At 53.6% G+C, this 18142-nt stretch overlaps 1 protein-coding gene across 1 annotated transcript; it reads right to left on the reverse strand.

The window, feature by feature from the left end:
- Window positions 1-2459: 2459 nt before the first annotated feature.
- Window positions 2460-17502, reverse strand: LAMC2 (laminin subunit gamma 2; the record flags this gene model as incomplete). Its single annotated transcript, XM_082287348.1, has 23 exons — window positions 2460-2710; window positions 2919-3018; window positions 3107-3265; window positions 3802-4001; window positions 4089-4203; window positions 4697-4846; window positions 5059-5203; window positions 5958-6092; window positions 6558-6637; window positions 6908-7113; window positions 7236-7389; window positions 7679-7815; window positions 8027-8260; window positions 8698-8877; window positions 9681-9899; window positions 10190-10302; window positions 10657-10846; window positions 10936-11058; window positions 11494-11630; window positions 12087-12185; window positions 13038-13167; window positions 13363-13551; window positions 17421-17502. 23 exons carry the CDS (start codon window positions 17500-17502, stop codon window positions 2460-2462), a joined length of 3528 nt encoding a protein of 1175 aa, XP_082143474.1.
- Between the last annotated feature and the right edge of the window lie 640 nt (window positions 17503-18142).

An 18142-nucleotide genomic window follows, 5' to 3' on the forward strand; every position in this document is an offset into this window, starting at 1 on the left:
TGCTTCAGGGAGGCCTTCAGCCAGTCTGAGCTGGTCACCACCACCACCCCACCGAGCTCCCTTAGTGGTGACACCTCATCCTGAGACACCCAGCGTATGTCAGCCACTCACTGGACTCCTCTCCACCTGCTGTTCTCACACATTCTGTTTGTCAGCCTCCTCTCCCTCTGCACTCCAACACACAAGTTATCCCAGACAGCAGCCTCTCCTCCTTGCCAGATGTCCCATGTTTCTTAGCTCCAAGCCGAAGAAGCAGCAACGGTGGCAAGCAGACCCCAAAACACACAAAGGAACTGAACCTCCTAGGGAGCAACACCTCTGAAGAGGGAGCAAAGACAGTGGGTTTTCCCCGAGGAAAGACACAGAAAATTAAACAAAGGAAAGGGAAGGGAGGAAGGGAGGAAGGGAGGGAGGGAGGAAGGGAGGAAGGAAGGGAAGAAAGGATCACATCTGAGAGCCCTCTCTGATCCTCCCTCCCTCCCTCCCTCCAGTACATGGGAGAGGACATGGGGATGCCATGGCCTCCTGATCCACGTGGTTGGGATGGCGTGGCTTAGTTGTGGGGATGATGAGTTTGTTCTGTCCTACTGTTCTTACCTTCATGTATCTGCTCAGTAAAACTCACAGGACGGGGGGAGGCACAGGGGATTTGTAACAGGGCCTTCAGCTCTGGGACTGGTTTGGAAAAATGTCTTTGGGTGGGCATGGGAAGAAAATAATCATCTGTGACCTCTGGGGAGGTGAGGATTGGGGTTTCCGGGTTGCAGGGGAGGTGTGGGAAGAAGCTCATGGGTTTTGGTCTTTGAACCTCCCCTTTTAAACAGTGCACTTTGCTGAAAGTGAAATGAACTTCAAACGTCTTTTGGGGAAAGAAAATAAATAAAGGGGGGAGGGAAAGGGGTTGAAGTTGCCATGCCACCAGTTTCACCTTTGTCAAAAGTTTTGGAGCCTTTTTTTCTTTTTTTCCTGTTGCTATATGAAAAAATGGTCATTGACAAAAAAATACTTTATCAGCAAAATGTTTAAATTATGTAATAAACAAAACAAAACAGAGATGTTACTGGTGTGATTTTAAAACAGCCCCAAGACCAAGTCAGCACAAAAAAAGCAAATGCCTGCACTGCTGGCATAACCCATGGCCAAATCCCCCCAAATGAGGGAGCCTGAAAAAATAAAGTGGTAGGCAAGATCTACCCAAGAGTATTTATCATTTACTGACCTCCTACCTTTCAAAAAACCCAACTCATAGAAAAATAGTCAGGCCCATAATAGCTCTCCCTATGCTGTACAATAGGAGAAGGGACACATGCCAGGGGCTAAAATACATCTCACTTAAAGTGTAAAGCAAACATGATACTCGGTACATCACAAAGCAAAAGCATAGATGCTGCTTTATCAAAGACTTGAGAGATACGAAGGGATGAGTGAGTCCTTCTGCATCTGGGACCTCCCCTTTCACCGTCACGCAGGGGAGGGGCTCCAATAGAGCTTCAGCTTCCAGCATCTGGTAGCACTTACTTCCCCTGAAACTTTTTTCCCCTGCACGGCATCTGAAGGAAGGTGGGAGCAGTGTCAGAATGCAGCTGGACCCACATGAAAGCTGCAGTGAAGGGTGAAGGGAGCACTATGGTCTTTGGCTCCTCTGAGCTCTGCTGAGATGAACAGCGGGACACCACTGCGGAGAACTACCATAGTGGTGATGGTGGCCTCTGAGAAACATACAGCACCATGAGGGAGGGAGGACAGGCAGCACCAAACCAGAGGTGGAGACACATTCAGGACATTTTCAGTATTTTTAAACTAATGAAATCAGATTACAGCAGGATGGGACAGGGTTCTCAAGTTCAAGAGCCACAGCATGCCAGCACCACTCCCAGCAAGGGGAGGACTACCAGCCTGGGAGGAGTTACCACATGAAGCATCACCAGTGCCACAACTCAGAACCCATCTCCCCCAGCAGCCTCTCATGCTGCTTGCTCCCTGCCTCCTGAGCTCCCGAAGGTGAGGAAAACCCCATGGAGAACAGGAGGAGGAGCTGGTGGTGGCAGTGTCAAAAGTATGGACAGAGACTCTAGTCCTTCTGTGTGTGCCAGATCAGGACAGGGTATCCACAGGTGATGGAGAACCTCTTGGTCATGAACTTCAGGCTCTGAACTGTGCAAACTCACAAGGTTGACACTTAACTCTGCACCTCAGAGAAACATGGTAGGAATGGGCTGTTCTTCAGACAGTAGCACCTTCACAAACCAGGAGTCTCCTTCCTCCCACGAGCGAGGGACGGAGCACTTTGAAAAATTACAGACTCTCCAGGGCCAGCGGGACACTGTGAACTTCATCTGCCACACTGATCTTGAGTGTAAGGATCAGTTTAACACAACCACATGCAGCCAGTTCTGCCAGATTTGGGGAGGCCCTCCTGCCTTCAGCCTGGCAGGTGCTGCAGCCTTTCCAGAGCTCGCTCATGGCAATTCAATGGCTTTTGTGTTGTAGCAGCCTGGAGGAAGACTCTTCTGGATATCCTCCAGGTTCTTAATATCAGCCAGGATGTGATCAATGCTGCTCTCCAGCGTGCGCACCCAGACCTTCTGCAGCACAGCCGTCTGCTCCAGCTCCGACATCTCTGCCTTCAGCTGCTTGCTTCTGCTTTTGGCTTTGCTGAAGTTCGCCTCAAGCTGCCTCAGGCCATACTCATCCACAGCACCAGGCTGGTCTTTTGCACAAAAGGAAAACAAGGAATAGGAAAGCATGGATGGAGGCTGAGGACTAGATCTTTCTAGATACTTCATCTCCACCCTGCTGCCCAGCCTGTTCACAGGCATCATGTAATTCAGCTTCCCACTCAATTCCCAGAAGCCCTGCTTCGACCCCAGTGGGGGCCTGTCTCCATCCACATCCCACAGTGGCATCGCAAAACCTACTCATCAGATGCAGCAGCTCTTCCAGGGCACTCAGCATCTGCTGCACAGCTGCCCCTGCCTGGCCAGCCTTGTCATGGACCCTCTGAGCTTCCTGAGCTGTCTGAAGGAGGAAAGGCAGCAGCTGTAAGGTGAAATCAAGCCCACAAGTCAACAGGGAAGGGGACAAAGCAAAGGAGATAGGAACGCACCTTCTCTATCGCAGCAGCATCCACCTCAACCTCTGAGAGTTTCCTCTCAAATTCATCATCTACTTCCTTGGCCTCATGTCGCAGGATGGCCACTGCCTTCTCCAGGGCAAGGACGCCATCAGCCGTCTTGTTGGCTTCCACCTTCAGCTGGGCAATCTCCTAGGGAAGGAAAAGGCACTTTCAGAGGGGCAGAACACAGCCAAAATCATTTTGGGTGCACCAGAATAGGGAGGTGGTAGAAACTGGTTCCTTCTACAAGGGACCTAAAAGTATCACAAGCTGTCCTCATGTTCTCCCACCAGTTGCTCCAGAGTTGTTTTATGTCCATGGCTCAATCCCTCCCTCACACATCAGCAAATCCCTGGGGAATGACAACACACATCTGGGAGGTGAACCCACAAACACCAGTTTTGGGACCTCATAAGCCTGCCAGTGACTTTGGCTGCAGGAGTGGAAAAATCCCCTTGGTCCCGGAAAGGCGGCTACAGTGAGATGCCACAGAGATCCTCATGGAAGAAATGTGCAGAGATCATCTACAGCCAAACTGGTATCTGCAGGACCCACTGTAGAGAAACTTCAGCTCTAAAATCAACCCATCAGGTCCACCATGAAGTTGCCAACTATCTCCTCTTGTTCCATGTTTTTCCCCTTCCAAATCCTTTTCTGACAGCAACAGCACCAGAGCCTGTCCTCACCTCTTGGATCGCCATGGTGATTTCCTTCACCTCTCCCACCACGCTGCTGGCTGCCTTGGACTCGGAAGCGGCGCTGCCCAGGATCCCTACGGCTCGGTCTGTCTTTTCCCTGGCACTGGTGACTATACTGCTGATAATGGGCAGCCTCCTCATGGCATCTTTGGCTTCCCTCCTCTTGTCACCTGCTTGCAGGTTGAACTCTGGAAGAAACGCATGTGGAAATGAAGCCATACTACCTTTGTGAGATCCCACACGGAAAAGAAAAGGAAGGGTTTCTAGGATGTTACCCTTGAGGCTCTTGAGGATCTGTTCCACCTCGAAGAAGGTGGCATTGCCAGCGCTCACAGCTTGCAGGGCTGTGCTTCTGGCTAGGGTGGCTTGGGACAGCAGCTGCGTCAGCTTCTGCAACATATCAAGGGACACAAAGGCTGGGTGAAGGACATGGTGTGGGAGCATCACATGGTCCCAGAGCAGTCTGGGAGGAGCTGGGCTGGAAGAGACCCATCAGTCTGTTCCCAATGAGGGGAACAGACTTCCCAAAAAGGCTTGCTCTTGCCCCTTAATCAAGACTACAACAGCCTGATCTGCCATCAGAAGCTTGTGCCGGTGCTCCTCAACCAGCTCCAGCCATCCCGAGTCATCTTAGCCCTAATCTTTGCAGGAGCAAGCCTTCGACCTGCCTTACATCGAGGAGACGTGCAGGTGAGACCCTGCACCATCAGCTCCCTGCACACACTGAGGTCTGAAGACGAGCCCCAAGGAAGGGTCCAATCCTGCACCAGGCAGGCAAAGCTGCCTTTGACAGCTGAGCAAGGACAGTGTGGGGGGAGCCACAGGCATCCTCCCAAGGCTGCAGCTTCTGCTGGGGATGACCTCTCGCCAGCCAACCTCTTACCGCTCTCTCGCCCTCTTGCCCTCGTAGCAGCTGCTTGGCTTCCTCCTCCCAGTGCCCCATGCGGCTCTGCAGCCCTCGGTACTGGGCCAGGGAGGTGTCCACCAGGACCAACAGGGCACTTGCGTCCTGCTTCAGCCTCGAGGCTTCCTCCTGAAACAGAGACACAGTGGGGTCCCCAGCATCTCCACAGTGCCCACCAGGAACCATGGGCAAAAGGGGGAAAAGGGTAGGAAGATGCCTATCTAGTGGCTCTCCAACAGGGATGGAACCCTGGGAAGGGCTGAGCTGGTGGTAGGATAGCAGGGAGGGCATCAGGAAGAGCAAAAGGGGATCTCCTGGTCTGACAGGCACAAAACCCTCACCTTAAAGGACCCGATGTCTGTCTCTATCAGGTGGGACAGGGAGCTGAGGAGCACCAGGCTGCCCTGATAAGCTGTGTCTGCCTCGGAGGCTATTCCATCAGCATCAGCCTTCAGGCCTCCAGCCAGTGACTTGAGCTCCTCATATCTGTACAGATGTGAGGTTGGAGAGCCTGGTACCAGCCAAGCTACCAGCCTCCCACCCCAGCATTAATACTACCATCTACATTGACTCGTTCACATTCTCCAAGGCCCCATGAAGATTTATCACACAGAAAAAACCAGTTGCAAACATTCCCTGCATCCCAATCCCTCCAATGAGCAGGGCATCAGCTGGCTCCTTACTCCCACTCCAAAACCAAAGGTTGTTTCACATAGCTGAACCCTCACAGGCTCCAGGGTGGCTCTGCTAATCCCTGCCTGTATGTTTTCTCCTGCACATCCCTGTTCAACTTCTTAACTTCCCTCAAGGCAGTTGCTCACATCCCATCCATGGTGTGCTAAGTCCCAGCACCACTGTGGTGGGCTCTGGAGAGGCCAAGTCTGACCAAAAGAGCCACCATGGGCTTAAATTCACCCTCAGGCTAAACCCAGCCCAGATTTTCAACCACACATGGAATTCACCCCCAGAAGCCTGTCCACACATGTGGTGTTAAACCCCTTCCCCCAGCTGCAGGCAGGATACCAGGAGCATTGAGGGCTGTGAGGTGGGAAGCAAATGCTCCACAGAGCTGCCAACCATCCAGCTCCACCCCTCAGATGTGCCAGCGAATTCCCTGCCTCCAACTGCACATTTCTGCAGCTCAGATGGGGAGGCAGGAAAGGGGCCCAGATTCTTGACCCTCCCCCTCCTCCCTCCCATGTCCACACATGACATTCAGGCTGAGGCAGCCCATGCTCACCTCTCGAGCAGCCCTGGCTGGGAACCCGAGGCGGCCTCTCCACCAGTGGCCGCGCGCAGCAGCTCCAGTGCCTGCCACGCATCCTCCCGCGCCACCTTTGCAGCTTGGTCAATGGCATTGGCTGCTTGTATGTGGCTGCAGAGCAGAGGGGGCTTGTCAGAAAGGGTTCCCACCCAGGTTTTCTCCATCACCTTCCTTTGCTGTTGCATTCACTGATGCTGGATCGCACCTCCTTGGGAAACACAGCATGTCTGCAAAGGGGACCTGTATTTTGCTTGTTCCTCCTGCATCTCCCAAGGATAGAGGAACATTGGGGATGGCAGAAGCTCCCTGTTCCAACTGGACATCCAAGGGCCAAACTCTGATCCCAAAGATGCTTCTAAATCACATCCAATTCCAACCTTTAAAGACAGCTGAGGACAACTCTATAGGGCAGCAAAGACTGCCCAGCAGCTCCATCTTCCCCTGTTCCAGGGCTGGCACAGAGGCTGTGGCAGATGTCAACCAGAACCTAGGCAAGGACCCTCCAAAAAAGCACCTTCTGGGCACCTAGCAGGATCTCAGTTCCCCTCCTCTCGCCTAACAGTGGGAGCAACTCACCTGTTGGCCAGTCTCAGAGCCTCCTGGGCCAGCAGCAAGAACTGATTTGAGCTTCCAGGAAAGCTTGAAACAGGAATGGTCTGAGGAGGGAGGAAGGAAGAGAGGTGTGAGTGCTCTTCCCTGCTCTCCATACAATGTGGCAGTGAAAGAGGCAACTACAGCCTGTTAAACCTCCACCGCCCCCAAAGACCCCTGCCAGCTCCTCTCAAGGTTCCAACCCCTAAGAAAGGACCACCAGAACACCCACATTCACAAAACAACATGTAATTCTTTAAATCCTTAGTTTCTCTGCTGATTTTTTTTCCAGCCCTGAGCTCGACTAGGAGCGTGTCATACGAGGATGTTCTTACCACCTGACGGAGAGTGGCTCCACTGTGATCCAGGTCCAGCCTGGCTCTCTCCAGCAGCTGACGGGTCTCCTGCACCTGCCTCTCATACTGGCTCCCCAGAGACCTCAGTCTCTGCACTGTTGCCTTGGTTTCATCCAAGTGACTCTGGGAGCTGGATCCTTGCCCCTTCATCCTGGCCACACGGCCTTCCAGAGACCTGTCGGAGGCTGGTGAGAAGGAATGAGAAAGGCTGAAGAGAAACTTATTGCTGAGCAAAAATGCCCAGGCAGCAAAACCCTCCCTGAGACAGCCCAGATGGCCCCATCCAAGGGTGGTGGGCGGGTGGTACCTTGCAGGCTCACAGCTTCCCTGAGGATGGTCCGCAGCATCTCCTCGGCCACCAGCATCCTCCCCTCCAGCTCCTGGTTCTCAGTCCCACCACCAGCTCGCACCTCTGAGAAGAGCAGCTCCAGCTCCGCCAGCTGCTGCAGGTACAGCTCCATCTGCAACCACAGACCAGGCCATCAGCCAGCGGGACACCAAACCCATGGGGGAAAGACCAGGGTGGGAACCAGGGCCACAGTCAGGCCCGAGGACAGAGACCGAAATGAAGGCTCATTTTAGGATGGGGCACAAAGGATTGGTTGAATCAGATACAAAGCCAAGGTTTGAATTCACATTTCACTTGTACCAGGAGAAGATGCTTGAGGAGCACAGTAGGAGACACTCAGGGTGAGCGAATCCCTGCACTCCCTGCTGCTCAGTGGCCCTGAGGCTGGCACAGATGCTCACCTGCACTTTCACCTGGCCATAGCAAGCTGGGCACTCCCTCTCTTCACAGCGAGGACCCTCAAAGCCAGGTTTGCAGATGCAGCTCCCATCACTCCTGCACTTCAGGGGCTCAGCACCAATTGAGTCGCAGGCACAGGCTGCAGGTCGGAGCAACACAGGTTCAGGGGGGCTGGGACCCACCTCAAGCCTCAGCACATCCCTCCCTACTTCCCTCCCACCATTTAGCCCTGTGCTTTGGTTCCTGCTCACCATTCCCACTTTCCAGCATCCTCCTTCCCATCAAACCACTCCATAGCTGGTCATGGAGCTTCTTACTCATCCCCAGCTCAGACTGTGCCTGGGTCTCACCTCTGCACTTGTCGGCAGGGTCGGGGGCCAAGGGGTTCCCAAAGAAGCCATCCTTGCAGCGGTCACAGTAGAAGCCAGCAGTGTTGTAGATGCACTTGAGGCACTCGCCAGTCCGGCGGTCGCAGTTGCCCACGGCGTTGGGCTCCACGTTGCCATTGCACCGGCACAGCTGGCAGGGCTGGGAAGCCGCTGGATCTCCAAAATAACCATCAGCACAGTATTCACAATTGGCACCTGGGAAAGGAGAGATGAGCAGAAGTTAATGCTTGTTCCCGGGGACAGAGGCTGGCAGAAATGGGGGCGTTCAACCCCATCAGGGGTGGCACAACAGCTGCTCCGCTATCATCACCACCACGGTCAACACACGACGCTCTCGAAAGTTGGGTGCCACAAATGACCTTGTACAAGTAATTTCCTATTTGGTTTCTTCTTTATTTTTTGTTCCACTCCCTCTCCCACCCATCCTTTCCCCATCCATGTTACATTTAGATGAGAACTTTGCCCGGAGCAGGACAAGGTGTGTTTACCCAGCCCTTGGGGCTCAAAAACCCCACCACAGGCAGGAGTGGCAGTGTCGTAGGCAAGCCCAGCTGAGAGGATGGTGTGGATCTGCCCAGCTCCAAGCAGCCCTGTAGAAAAAGGCAGAGCAGAAGCAAGGAGAAGGGCATTACCAGCAGCTCCAGGAGGGCAGTGGTCACAGACGACCTCCTCGTTGCCTGGCCCCACGGAGCAGCCCTGGCCAAGCCCACAGGGGCAGGTCCTGCAGCTGTGCGGCTGCTGGGGGTCTCGGTAGGAGCCAAAGGGGCAGCTGACACCATTGCCCACGTTTTCATCTCCTGAGTAACACTCACCTGGAGGAGCAAGGAATGGGCTTAGGGCAGTTTACTCACATTCCTGGTGGGACATTCTCTACCACTCCACCACTCCAGCCACAGCAACACAAGCACGCATGGTCCAGCAACCTCCACGAGATCTCTTCAGATCCCCACCATGCCCAAACCATGCAGCACATAAAATCATGAAGTAGTTAGCATTGGAAGAGACCTTTAAAGGTCATCTAGTCCAATTCCCCTGTGATAGGCAAGGACTTCTTCAACTAAACCAGGTTACTCAAGCTCTATCCAACCTAAGGCCATGCTTAACTTTCAAATAAGAAGTCAGAAGTGAAGAAATATTGCTATCTGGGCAGCAGGAGATGTTTTCTCTCTCTCCAACATGCATCATCTAAATCCAGTTTTCTCCAAATGCATCTGACTGCAGTGCTTCTAGGCTCTGGGGAGTTTTGTCTCAGATGGTCCCCACATTTCAGACCCAAGCCACAGAATCATGATCACAGACAGAGTCACAGAATCACAGAATGATTAAGGTTGGAAAAGCCCTCCAAGATCATTGACTCCAACCTGTGGCAGATCCCCATCTTGTCAACCAGCCCAGAGCACTGAGTGACACGTACAGTCCTTCCCTGGACATTCCAGGGATGATGACTTCACCACCTCCCTAGGCAGCCCCTTACAATATCTAATGACCCCTACCGTGAAGAAATTTCTGTGAAGTTAGTAGTCTCGACTCCCCACAGCTCTATTCTCGGGACACAGGCAGCTTCCCTGCGTGCCCATACAGCCTACAAGCACAGTGTGGTGCTGGCTTCTCTTACCGGTGTCAGGATCACAAATTCCTCCCCCCTGGCAATTGCAGGGCACGCAGATGCCGAAGGGCCCCTGGCCGGGGGCGTCCCTGCGGTAGCCAGGGGCACAGCTCTCACAGAACTGCCCCCTGTACGCCGCCGGGCACTGACAGCGCTCCACCCACGGGGCGGGGACACCGGGGACGGGCTGTGCCGACACCAGGGTGACGTTGTCGATGTAGCCGGTGCCTGGACGGAAGTACAGCCAGTCACCCGCGGGGAACAGCAGCTCCAGCTGCACAACCCCCACAGCCAGGACCTGCACAGGTCGTACATTCTATTGCAATGCCCATGGGCAAATGGAGCAACCAAATCAGTTGCCATCCTGTTCAATCTCTTTGCTATTTAATTTTGCCCCCTTGGAGCACTTACTATTATGTTTTAATAAATTTTAGCAAAGATGTATCCATCCAGAGACTTCTTGTCTCCAACAACGAGGAAAAGCCAAGCTCGTGCTTGCAAGCGCTCTCTGTACTTACTGTACTCCCCAAAAGTGGCTCGGATCCAGAGGGCTGTCAGGTTTCCCAGCAGCCTGCGAAATTCAAAGTGATTCAGTCTTGGGCTCCACTTGCTGCTTGGGTGCTCGTCCAGCCTGCCGCGGAAGAGGGGGGAAGTGAAACTGGTTTCAAAAAAATGAGATACCTCCTCCAAAAAAACACAGCAGCCCTTGCCCATCTTCCTCCTGGGAGCTCAAGGCTTTGGGCAACAACCTCCATGCATGCAACTGATCTTGAGCCAAGAACCCAACCCAGCCTCAAGCCACATTTTCTGTTGCTCCTCTCACAAAGTAACCTCCTTATCCAGGACAGAAGCACCTGAGATGCATCCAACCCAAACCAGGCAGCCATTTGCCACCTCCAAGGGATCGCAGCTGAACCCAGGAGCTCCTTGAAGCCACAACCATTCTTGCTCCCCCTGCCCCAAACACCCCAGCTTCCCACTTTACCTGATTGTGTATGTCTGGCTGATGCCGCAGGGCAGGACCCTTCCCTGGGGCAAGAAGGGAGAAGTGACTCTCAGGCCATGTCCTTCCAGGACCACGTCATATGGAGATGGCTGACGTCCCCCTCGGTCCAGGCGGTAATCGAAGGAGAGCATCTGGCCATAGCTCAGCTGCTGGTTCCCAAGGAATTTTGCTGCAAAAGCAAATCAAAGGCTTAAAATCTTCCTCCTAAAGGCTCAGTTCATGGGATCAGACCATGCCCACCACTGATCCCACACCTACCAGGCGCCACAAAGTATATTGGCTCTGATCTCCTTGCCGCTATGAAGGCATCCTGGTGGCGTGGGGACCACTGGAGCTGGGCTGGGGAGCCACTTTCATGGACACCTCGCCAGCCCTCGGTACCTGGAGCACCAACAAGGAGCAGTCAGCATGGACAGGGAAGGTGTTTCTAGGATTCCAGAAACTTTCTTGAGCTGTCTTATCAAAATTCTCCAGCTTCCTACCCCTGACCTCTGATGGGGTAGCACAAGTATCCCTGTGCCCACACCTCTGTAAACCAGCCAGGCTGAGCACTTCCAAGTGGCAGGAAAGACATAATGAAGGAACCCTATGCTCCCTGCAACACTTGGACCCTACTTCTGCCTATGACCAAGCCATCCCATCAAAGCAGGGTTGCTGCAGCCACCGGCAGGCAGGTTGGATGAGCACCCAAGGAGCAAGCATAGCCCAAGGCTGACTTCCAGCAGGGCTGTGAACCACGTGGTTCCTCCAGCCCATTGAAGAGAAGGGATGGCAAACATGCCCAGGAGCCATAGGAATGTCCTGCTTGGGCTTCACCTTGCTGGAAGGTAGAGGTGATGTTGTGGACACTGTGGTTGTCCGCACTGATACACGTGACTGAGTGCCCATAGCAGAAGCAGGGGGAACATCCTGCAGGGTTTCTGGCATCCAGGTTATAGAAGTGTCGCTTGCACCTGGGAAAATGCAAGAAGGTGACAGTGTTCAAATAATTTTCTCCTTCTACTGGCCCACACAACCATTCCTCTGATGCAATACAGCCATTGGCAGGGTTCAAGGTCATCGCCATGGCGAGATGGGTGTGTGCAATGGTTTCAACCTGACAGAGGGCAAGGCTAGATTGGATTCTGGGAAGAAACTGGTGAGGGTGGGCAGGCCCTGCCACAGGTTGCCCAGAGAAGCTGTGGCTGCCCCTGGACCCCTGGAAGTGTCCCAGGCCAGGCTGGATGGGGCTTGGAGCAGCCTGGGATAGTGGAAGGTGTCCCTGCCCATGGCAGGGGGTGGAATGAGATGAGCTCTAACATCCTTTCCAACCCAAACCATTCTAAGACTTGGTGAACTGCCAGGGAGGCAACTGTGGAGAGAAGGAGGCTTGTGTCAGGCAGTGTCCAGCACATCCTCCTGACACCCACCTCTGGCACCGCTCTCCAGTGGCACTCTCCTTGCAGACACAGCGGCCGGAGTGACAGTCTCCTGTGCTGCCCGCCGGGTCACACTCACACTGCAGGCTCCTGCAAAGGTACAGTGGGAACCTCTACCTGAATTTCCAGCTTGACCTGGGAGCTCAGTGCTTCCTGCTACTACACAAGACAGTGGAGAACCCTCCCAGCTACCATTCCTATGCAAGAAGTGGGGAAATAAGCAGCAGAGCCACCTCTTTATGGAATCTTCAGCACTGTGGGTGCCAGGTTGAGCCAGTGCCCATTACTGCTACTACTCCAGGGCATCCCAGAGCATCAGACCTGCCTACAAGAGCAAAGTGAAGCTCTGCTGAGCTTAATAAACCCTGGCTGAATTTAACAGACCTTGGCTGAGCTCCACCAAGCAGCAGCACCTGGGGAACAGGCAGCCCTCTCTCGCCAACACCCTTTGCCTGCCAGCAACCCGAAAGGAGCAATGGCAGGGTGAGGTGAGGAAGAAGAAGACACAGCTGAGGAAGTCAGATCAGAAACATTTCTAAAGATACTTAAACAGGGCTTCATGCAAAGGAAGGGGTTGATTTTTGCATGCACATCTCCTTGTGAGTGGCACCAACACGAGACAACCCCACAGTGGGCAGGTTTTGTTTTACATGGCTGTCGACTGTTGAGCATTATCTGGGTAATAAAACCATCACCTCAGAGAGTGGCTAAGTTCAGATTTGGATAGTGTTGCAGGACACCAATCCCTGCAGGTTGGCACAGAGGTCCAGCCTCACTCAGGCCCACTCTCTCCTAGCATGGTTGGCTTAAGGTTGTCCGTGAGCTGCCATGAAAACAACTCTGCCTTTGCAGGGGGTGTTTTCAGCCAGCACAGGCCCCAGAAGAACTCTGGAGGTTGGCCCTCCCGCTGGCCCCATGCCACCGATGGTGGCCAGCACTCACTGCCCACTCCTCCAGCACCCAGCCTTGGACAGGGACTCGAAGCCCGGCTGGCACCGGTCACACTTGTCCCCCATCACTCCGGGTTTGCAGCTGCACCGGCCATCACCGTCACACTGTGGACTGAGGGAACCTGCAGAAAGACAAGAGGGACAGGTTAGGATGGGCACCTTCCAACCCAAACCATTCTGTGAGTTTGTGATTATTTCAGAGGGCAAGTGGGTCTTGAAACCCATGGTCTGGTATGTAAAGAGCCAGAGCCTGACCTGCTCAAGTGCTCAGCAGGTGCCTTAAGCCCCCTTACCCCACCCAGCAGCTGTGCACGTACCCCAGGTGTGGCAGAGGCAAGGCAGGCAGCACTGCTCCCCCCACCGTCGGAAGAAGCCGTCCTTGCAGCGCTCACAGTGGGCACCCTCTGTGTTGCCCAGGCAGCCAAGGCAGCGGTACCCATTTCCCGTCTCCCTCAGGAGCTGCCAGTCAAAGATACACTGCCTGGACATCCCATTGCAGTCACACACTGGGGAGAGGAGAGCAGAGAGACATCTCAGATGATGCCTAGAGATGAAGGCACCAGCAGCAATCCCACCCTGAGGGGCAAGGAACAAGTGCAGGCAGTGCAAACTTCCCCTTCCCGCTCTGCTAACAGTGAGCTGCTTCCCCACACCTCTGTGTTTGTTGCCATGTCTGTGTCCATCAGCCACCCCAGTGCCCACACCATGCTCTGCATCCCCACACTGGGGAGGAATTCCCCATTTCACTGCTCAGGATGGACAGACCTAAGCCCAGTAGCCACAATCCACACAACAGCATGGCCAGGGCTGTTCTCCATCCTTTCACGGGACTTGCAACACAACCAGGACATTGAATAAGCAGAGATGGTTTTTAAAAAACCCTAGTCTTGTCCTGAGAAAAGCATGGCTTACCTTCTGGGGAAAAGGGAAAGATTCCTGAGGTTATCCTTTGTTTCACCCAGCCTCTGACCAGGAGTGTGTTGAGTAGGAAAAGCTCAACCAACTTCCACCCGGTCTCCCCACCCAGCTCTGCAGTGCAGGGTGGTGAGGAGAGGTCTGTGATCCAAGGAGTTTGGCGGAAGCATGCCAGCCAAGAGGGAGATTAACAAGGAAGGTTTGGGCGGGATTGGACAAGTCACCTCACCCCACCCTCCCTCAGCATGAAGAAAAACTGCAGCTGCCCACACTGCTCCATGAGGATGGCAGGAAGAACAGGCATGAGATTCTACATTCCTCTACAGCCAGGACAGATGATCCCCCTGGACGTCAGACTCAGGCATCTCACCAGATGTGCCCATTCCAGCACTACACTGCCTTGTCCAGCTGCTCTCTTGAAGCAACCTCTCCCCTACTTGGCAATCCCTCAGTGGCCAGTGCTGGAGCATTTAATCTCGAGGACCTTTACTCCAGACATGCTCCTCAGGATCACTGAGGAGAGCAGGCACAGCTGAGAGAATAGTTGGCAAAGACAGGCAGGAGAAAGAAACATCCCAAGGGAAAAACCCAGGTCCTCAGGGCACAGAGCCTGCTGAGGAACTGCTCCAAACCACCCTGATGGTGGCTGCCATGGGAGCCTCGACCTCCCTCTGAGGAGCTCTGCTCACTGCTGGCCTTCTTGGGGCAGGAAAGGCCATCCCCAGCTACCCAAACCCTGTTCAGGTCACCTCTGAGGGCACAGAAGGTGGAGGGAGTCCAAAAATGGGCAGAAACCTGCTGCATGGATGCAGACAGTACCTTGTACTCATACACACCAAGCCTCCTCCTTCCCCTCTCTCTTCTGGCACAGCTCAGCCCCAGGGTACAACGTCCCTGTCCTCTGCATCATCTGTGATTCCTGGGACCAGGCAAAGCCTTCTGCTCTCAGTGCTCACACCTGGGCACCACCCTCCCACACACCCATCAGCACCCACATTCCAGAGGGAGGCACTCAGCAGAGCCTCTGCCAAGAGGAGAGATGACCTCATGCACCAGCAAACGGGGAGAGAGATTTTTCCAACTTTGGCAAACACAGCTCTTCTCTTGCAGTCTGGCTGCCAGGAGACAGAGACCAAGCTCAGGAGATCTTCTGCCACCCTAGCCTGCTGCGGGGGGACCTGTGGGCACAGAATTCCTCTAGAATGCCTCTAGGGTGTGGGAAAGCAACTCCAGCCTCAGAGAGCATTACCAGTGACCAAAGGGCATGGACAACACAAAGGACCCGTGGAGAGCAGCAGTGTGAGACTTTCTTCAAGTATTTGTGCTCACCTTCACAGCAGAAAGATCTCACTTGGGTTGATCCCACTCCCCATCCCTCCACACTCCAGCTAGATTTCAAGTTGAAAGGGACCCATAAGGTTCTTTGAGTTGAACTCCAGCCATGCATCACCCTACGTCTACGCAGTCCAGAGGATTTACTAGGTTCCTAAATTATAGGCATGAACACCATTCCCCCAGGGAATGAAAACAACCAATGTTGCTCTACTGCTGCAGCACATTAGGAACCAGCTCTCCAGCCCTGGAACAAATTCCTGTCTCGATGATTCAAAGCCATTTAAGATGCTGTGGCAGGTTAGTGCCGCCACCGCACTGGTCTGTCTGCTCCTGGTCATCTCCCAGAAACCCAGGAGCTCAGGCAGACTAATCCATACCTAGAGCAAGGCACTGGAATTGATAATGAGATGGGGCAGGAAGGAGCTGCTGGAGGATGAGGACCAACTGAGGACAGGATCACTTCTGTATCCAGGTGCCCTGAGGCTCTGCTCTGAGATTATCCCTGGGAAAGAGCATGTTCAATTGAGAAGCTCTGCAGCTGGGTTTTTTCAGCACTATGTCAGGATGCAGGAGATCCATGGCACACATCCAAGAAGATGTCATTCCCCCAGCTCCCACCCGCAGAATAAAGCATGAAAAATGCTTGATGGCTGTGCTGAGGTGAATTCTCACATCAGAAAGGCTTGGAGAAGGAGACAGGCAGCTTCAGGCCTCTTAAGGGGTCTCCTTAAATTCACAAAACCAGACAATGAGGGTGGCCCTGGGTCTGTCAGGATCCAACATCTCTGTACACATGAGCCAACCTGCAAAGATCCTTTGTTCCATCAGGAGAACAACACAGATTTGCATGCAATGAAGTCTCCATGTCAATACAAGCCATTCCCTGCTCTGTGCTCTTGGGACAGCCACAAGGCTGCCCCATCTGCTGCCTCAAGGCTGGGTGTCCCCATTGCCCGACTTCACAACTTTCTTATTGCAGGAAGACCTGCCTGGCGCTTCTGGGCTCCCTCAGAAGACTAAGTTACACCACCTAACCCACTCAAAGTCTGCTGCAGCATAAAAACATGGCTGGTGTCGACCGTCAGCTTCACACACACAGAGAAATGGGTTCAAGAGTCGCTGGGAAAGCAGCAGTTTCCTACACACTGCCAGGAAAGAACAGGGGAAGAATTTATACCAGTATTTTAAAACTTGCATGTAATTAAGGCTGATGTAATAATTAACCCAATTAGCATGTAAAACAAAGCAGGTCTTTTTGTTTCTTTTGAAAAAAACCCAAACCAAAACACTTATTCAGCACTTATTTCCCATTGCATCACACTTAGAACTGATAAAATTCAACTTCAAGCCCAGGAAGCTTATTTCAGAACATCAGTACTGGAGACCAAAAAAACATTAAATCACTCAGTATTTACAAAATACATGCAAAAATCTGATTTTGGCCAAACATACCCATCTCCAGACTACAGGCCAATGAGACTGAAATTCTGATTGCTGAATTACACTGGGCTGAACATGTTTAAATCTCCCTCCATGACACTCCACTATGTGAGATTTGCATGTGCAAGAGGATCTGCTGGATTTTTAAAGCTCACCATCTGTCTGTGGGCCACAGGAGACTCCTGTCTCTCATGAGATGCAGGAGGGCTGTGGCACCTTGTGAGCCCCACAGACTTGCACAAAATCCAAACATCACCATGTTATTAGAGCAAACTGGATCCTGGATGCTTCCAGCTCTTCTTCAGGCTCAGGGAAGGTTTTGGTTCCAGCAATGATGGGCAGATCAGCCACTGCCTGGGCCATGCTCGTGCTCATACCTGCATCCTACCCTGGGAGCAAAGCTCTATACCGACAGCAATAAGGTAATTGCATATAAATAAGTTATTGAAAGGGGATGCCAGTGACAAAACTAAGACCAACTGCCCGTGGGATATTTTACCTTGGAGGAAAATTAAGAAGCACCTGCGGATCCACTATCAATCCCGAAGGCAAGAGGGGAAGAGTGCCCTAGCAGGGTGCCACGCACCCAAACCCGCGCCCGGCACTCTCCAGCACGGGGAGAGAGCTGCGACCCAATCTGCCGGCGGGATCAGAGCAGGAACAGCCGCCCTTCCCGAAGCCTCACCTTCTCCGCTGCGTGTGCTCAGGGCTGCGGGCCGGAGGGACGCGGCGAGGCAGGCGAGGGACAGGAGCCAGCACGCGGCCATTTCTTGTGCCGGGGAGCACCAGGCGCCTGTTCCGACGGGGCTCCACACCAGCTACCTGGGGCCTTTTTTTCGTGCGTTTTTTATCGGCTGCTCCACCTGAGTCACTCCCAACAGGAAGAGCGCGTGTGCCGTGAGCTGACTCACAACAAGAGCCCAGCCCAGGGAGCGCAGACAGGCGCCTGCCCCATCGGGAGAGACGCACTGACGGGGCACAGCACCCCGAGGACCTCCTGCATGCACCGTCCTAGGAAAATAAAATATAGCTGCAGCTCCTGAAGACACTCTTCCTGCCCGTCCCGCTCGCTCAGCTCCATCCCCCAGCCGCCGCTGCCTCCACAGGCAGGACAGCGGTGCTGGCTGGGGAGAGCCGGGCTGTCCCGGCACGCCGGAGGCTTGCACGGAACAAAATGAAAAAGGATGAGCTCACAGAAAGCTTGGGGAGGGTGGATGGGAGCTGTCTGCTCGCAAGCCAGGTCCAGCCAGCCAACCTGCAAGAGCAGGGATCATTTCAGGTGCCTTGCAGGACTGGGGATGCGAAGAAACCCAAGGTCAGCTTGGATAAATGCCAGAAAGCAGATCGATTTACCAGATAAGCATCAAGTTCAGGAAATCCCCAGACCTGGAAATGAGGTGGAGGTGG

Source organism: Coloeus monedula (assembly GCF_965178545.1).
Source record: "Coloeus monedula genome assembly, chromosome: 9".
In the NCBI taxonomy this organism is placed as follows: domain Eukaryota; kingdom Metazoa; phylum Chordata; class Aves; order Passeriformes; family Corvidae; genus Coloeus; species Coloeus monedula.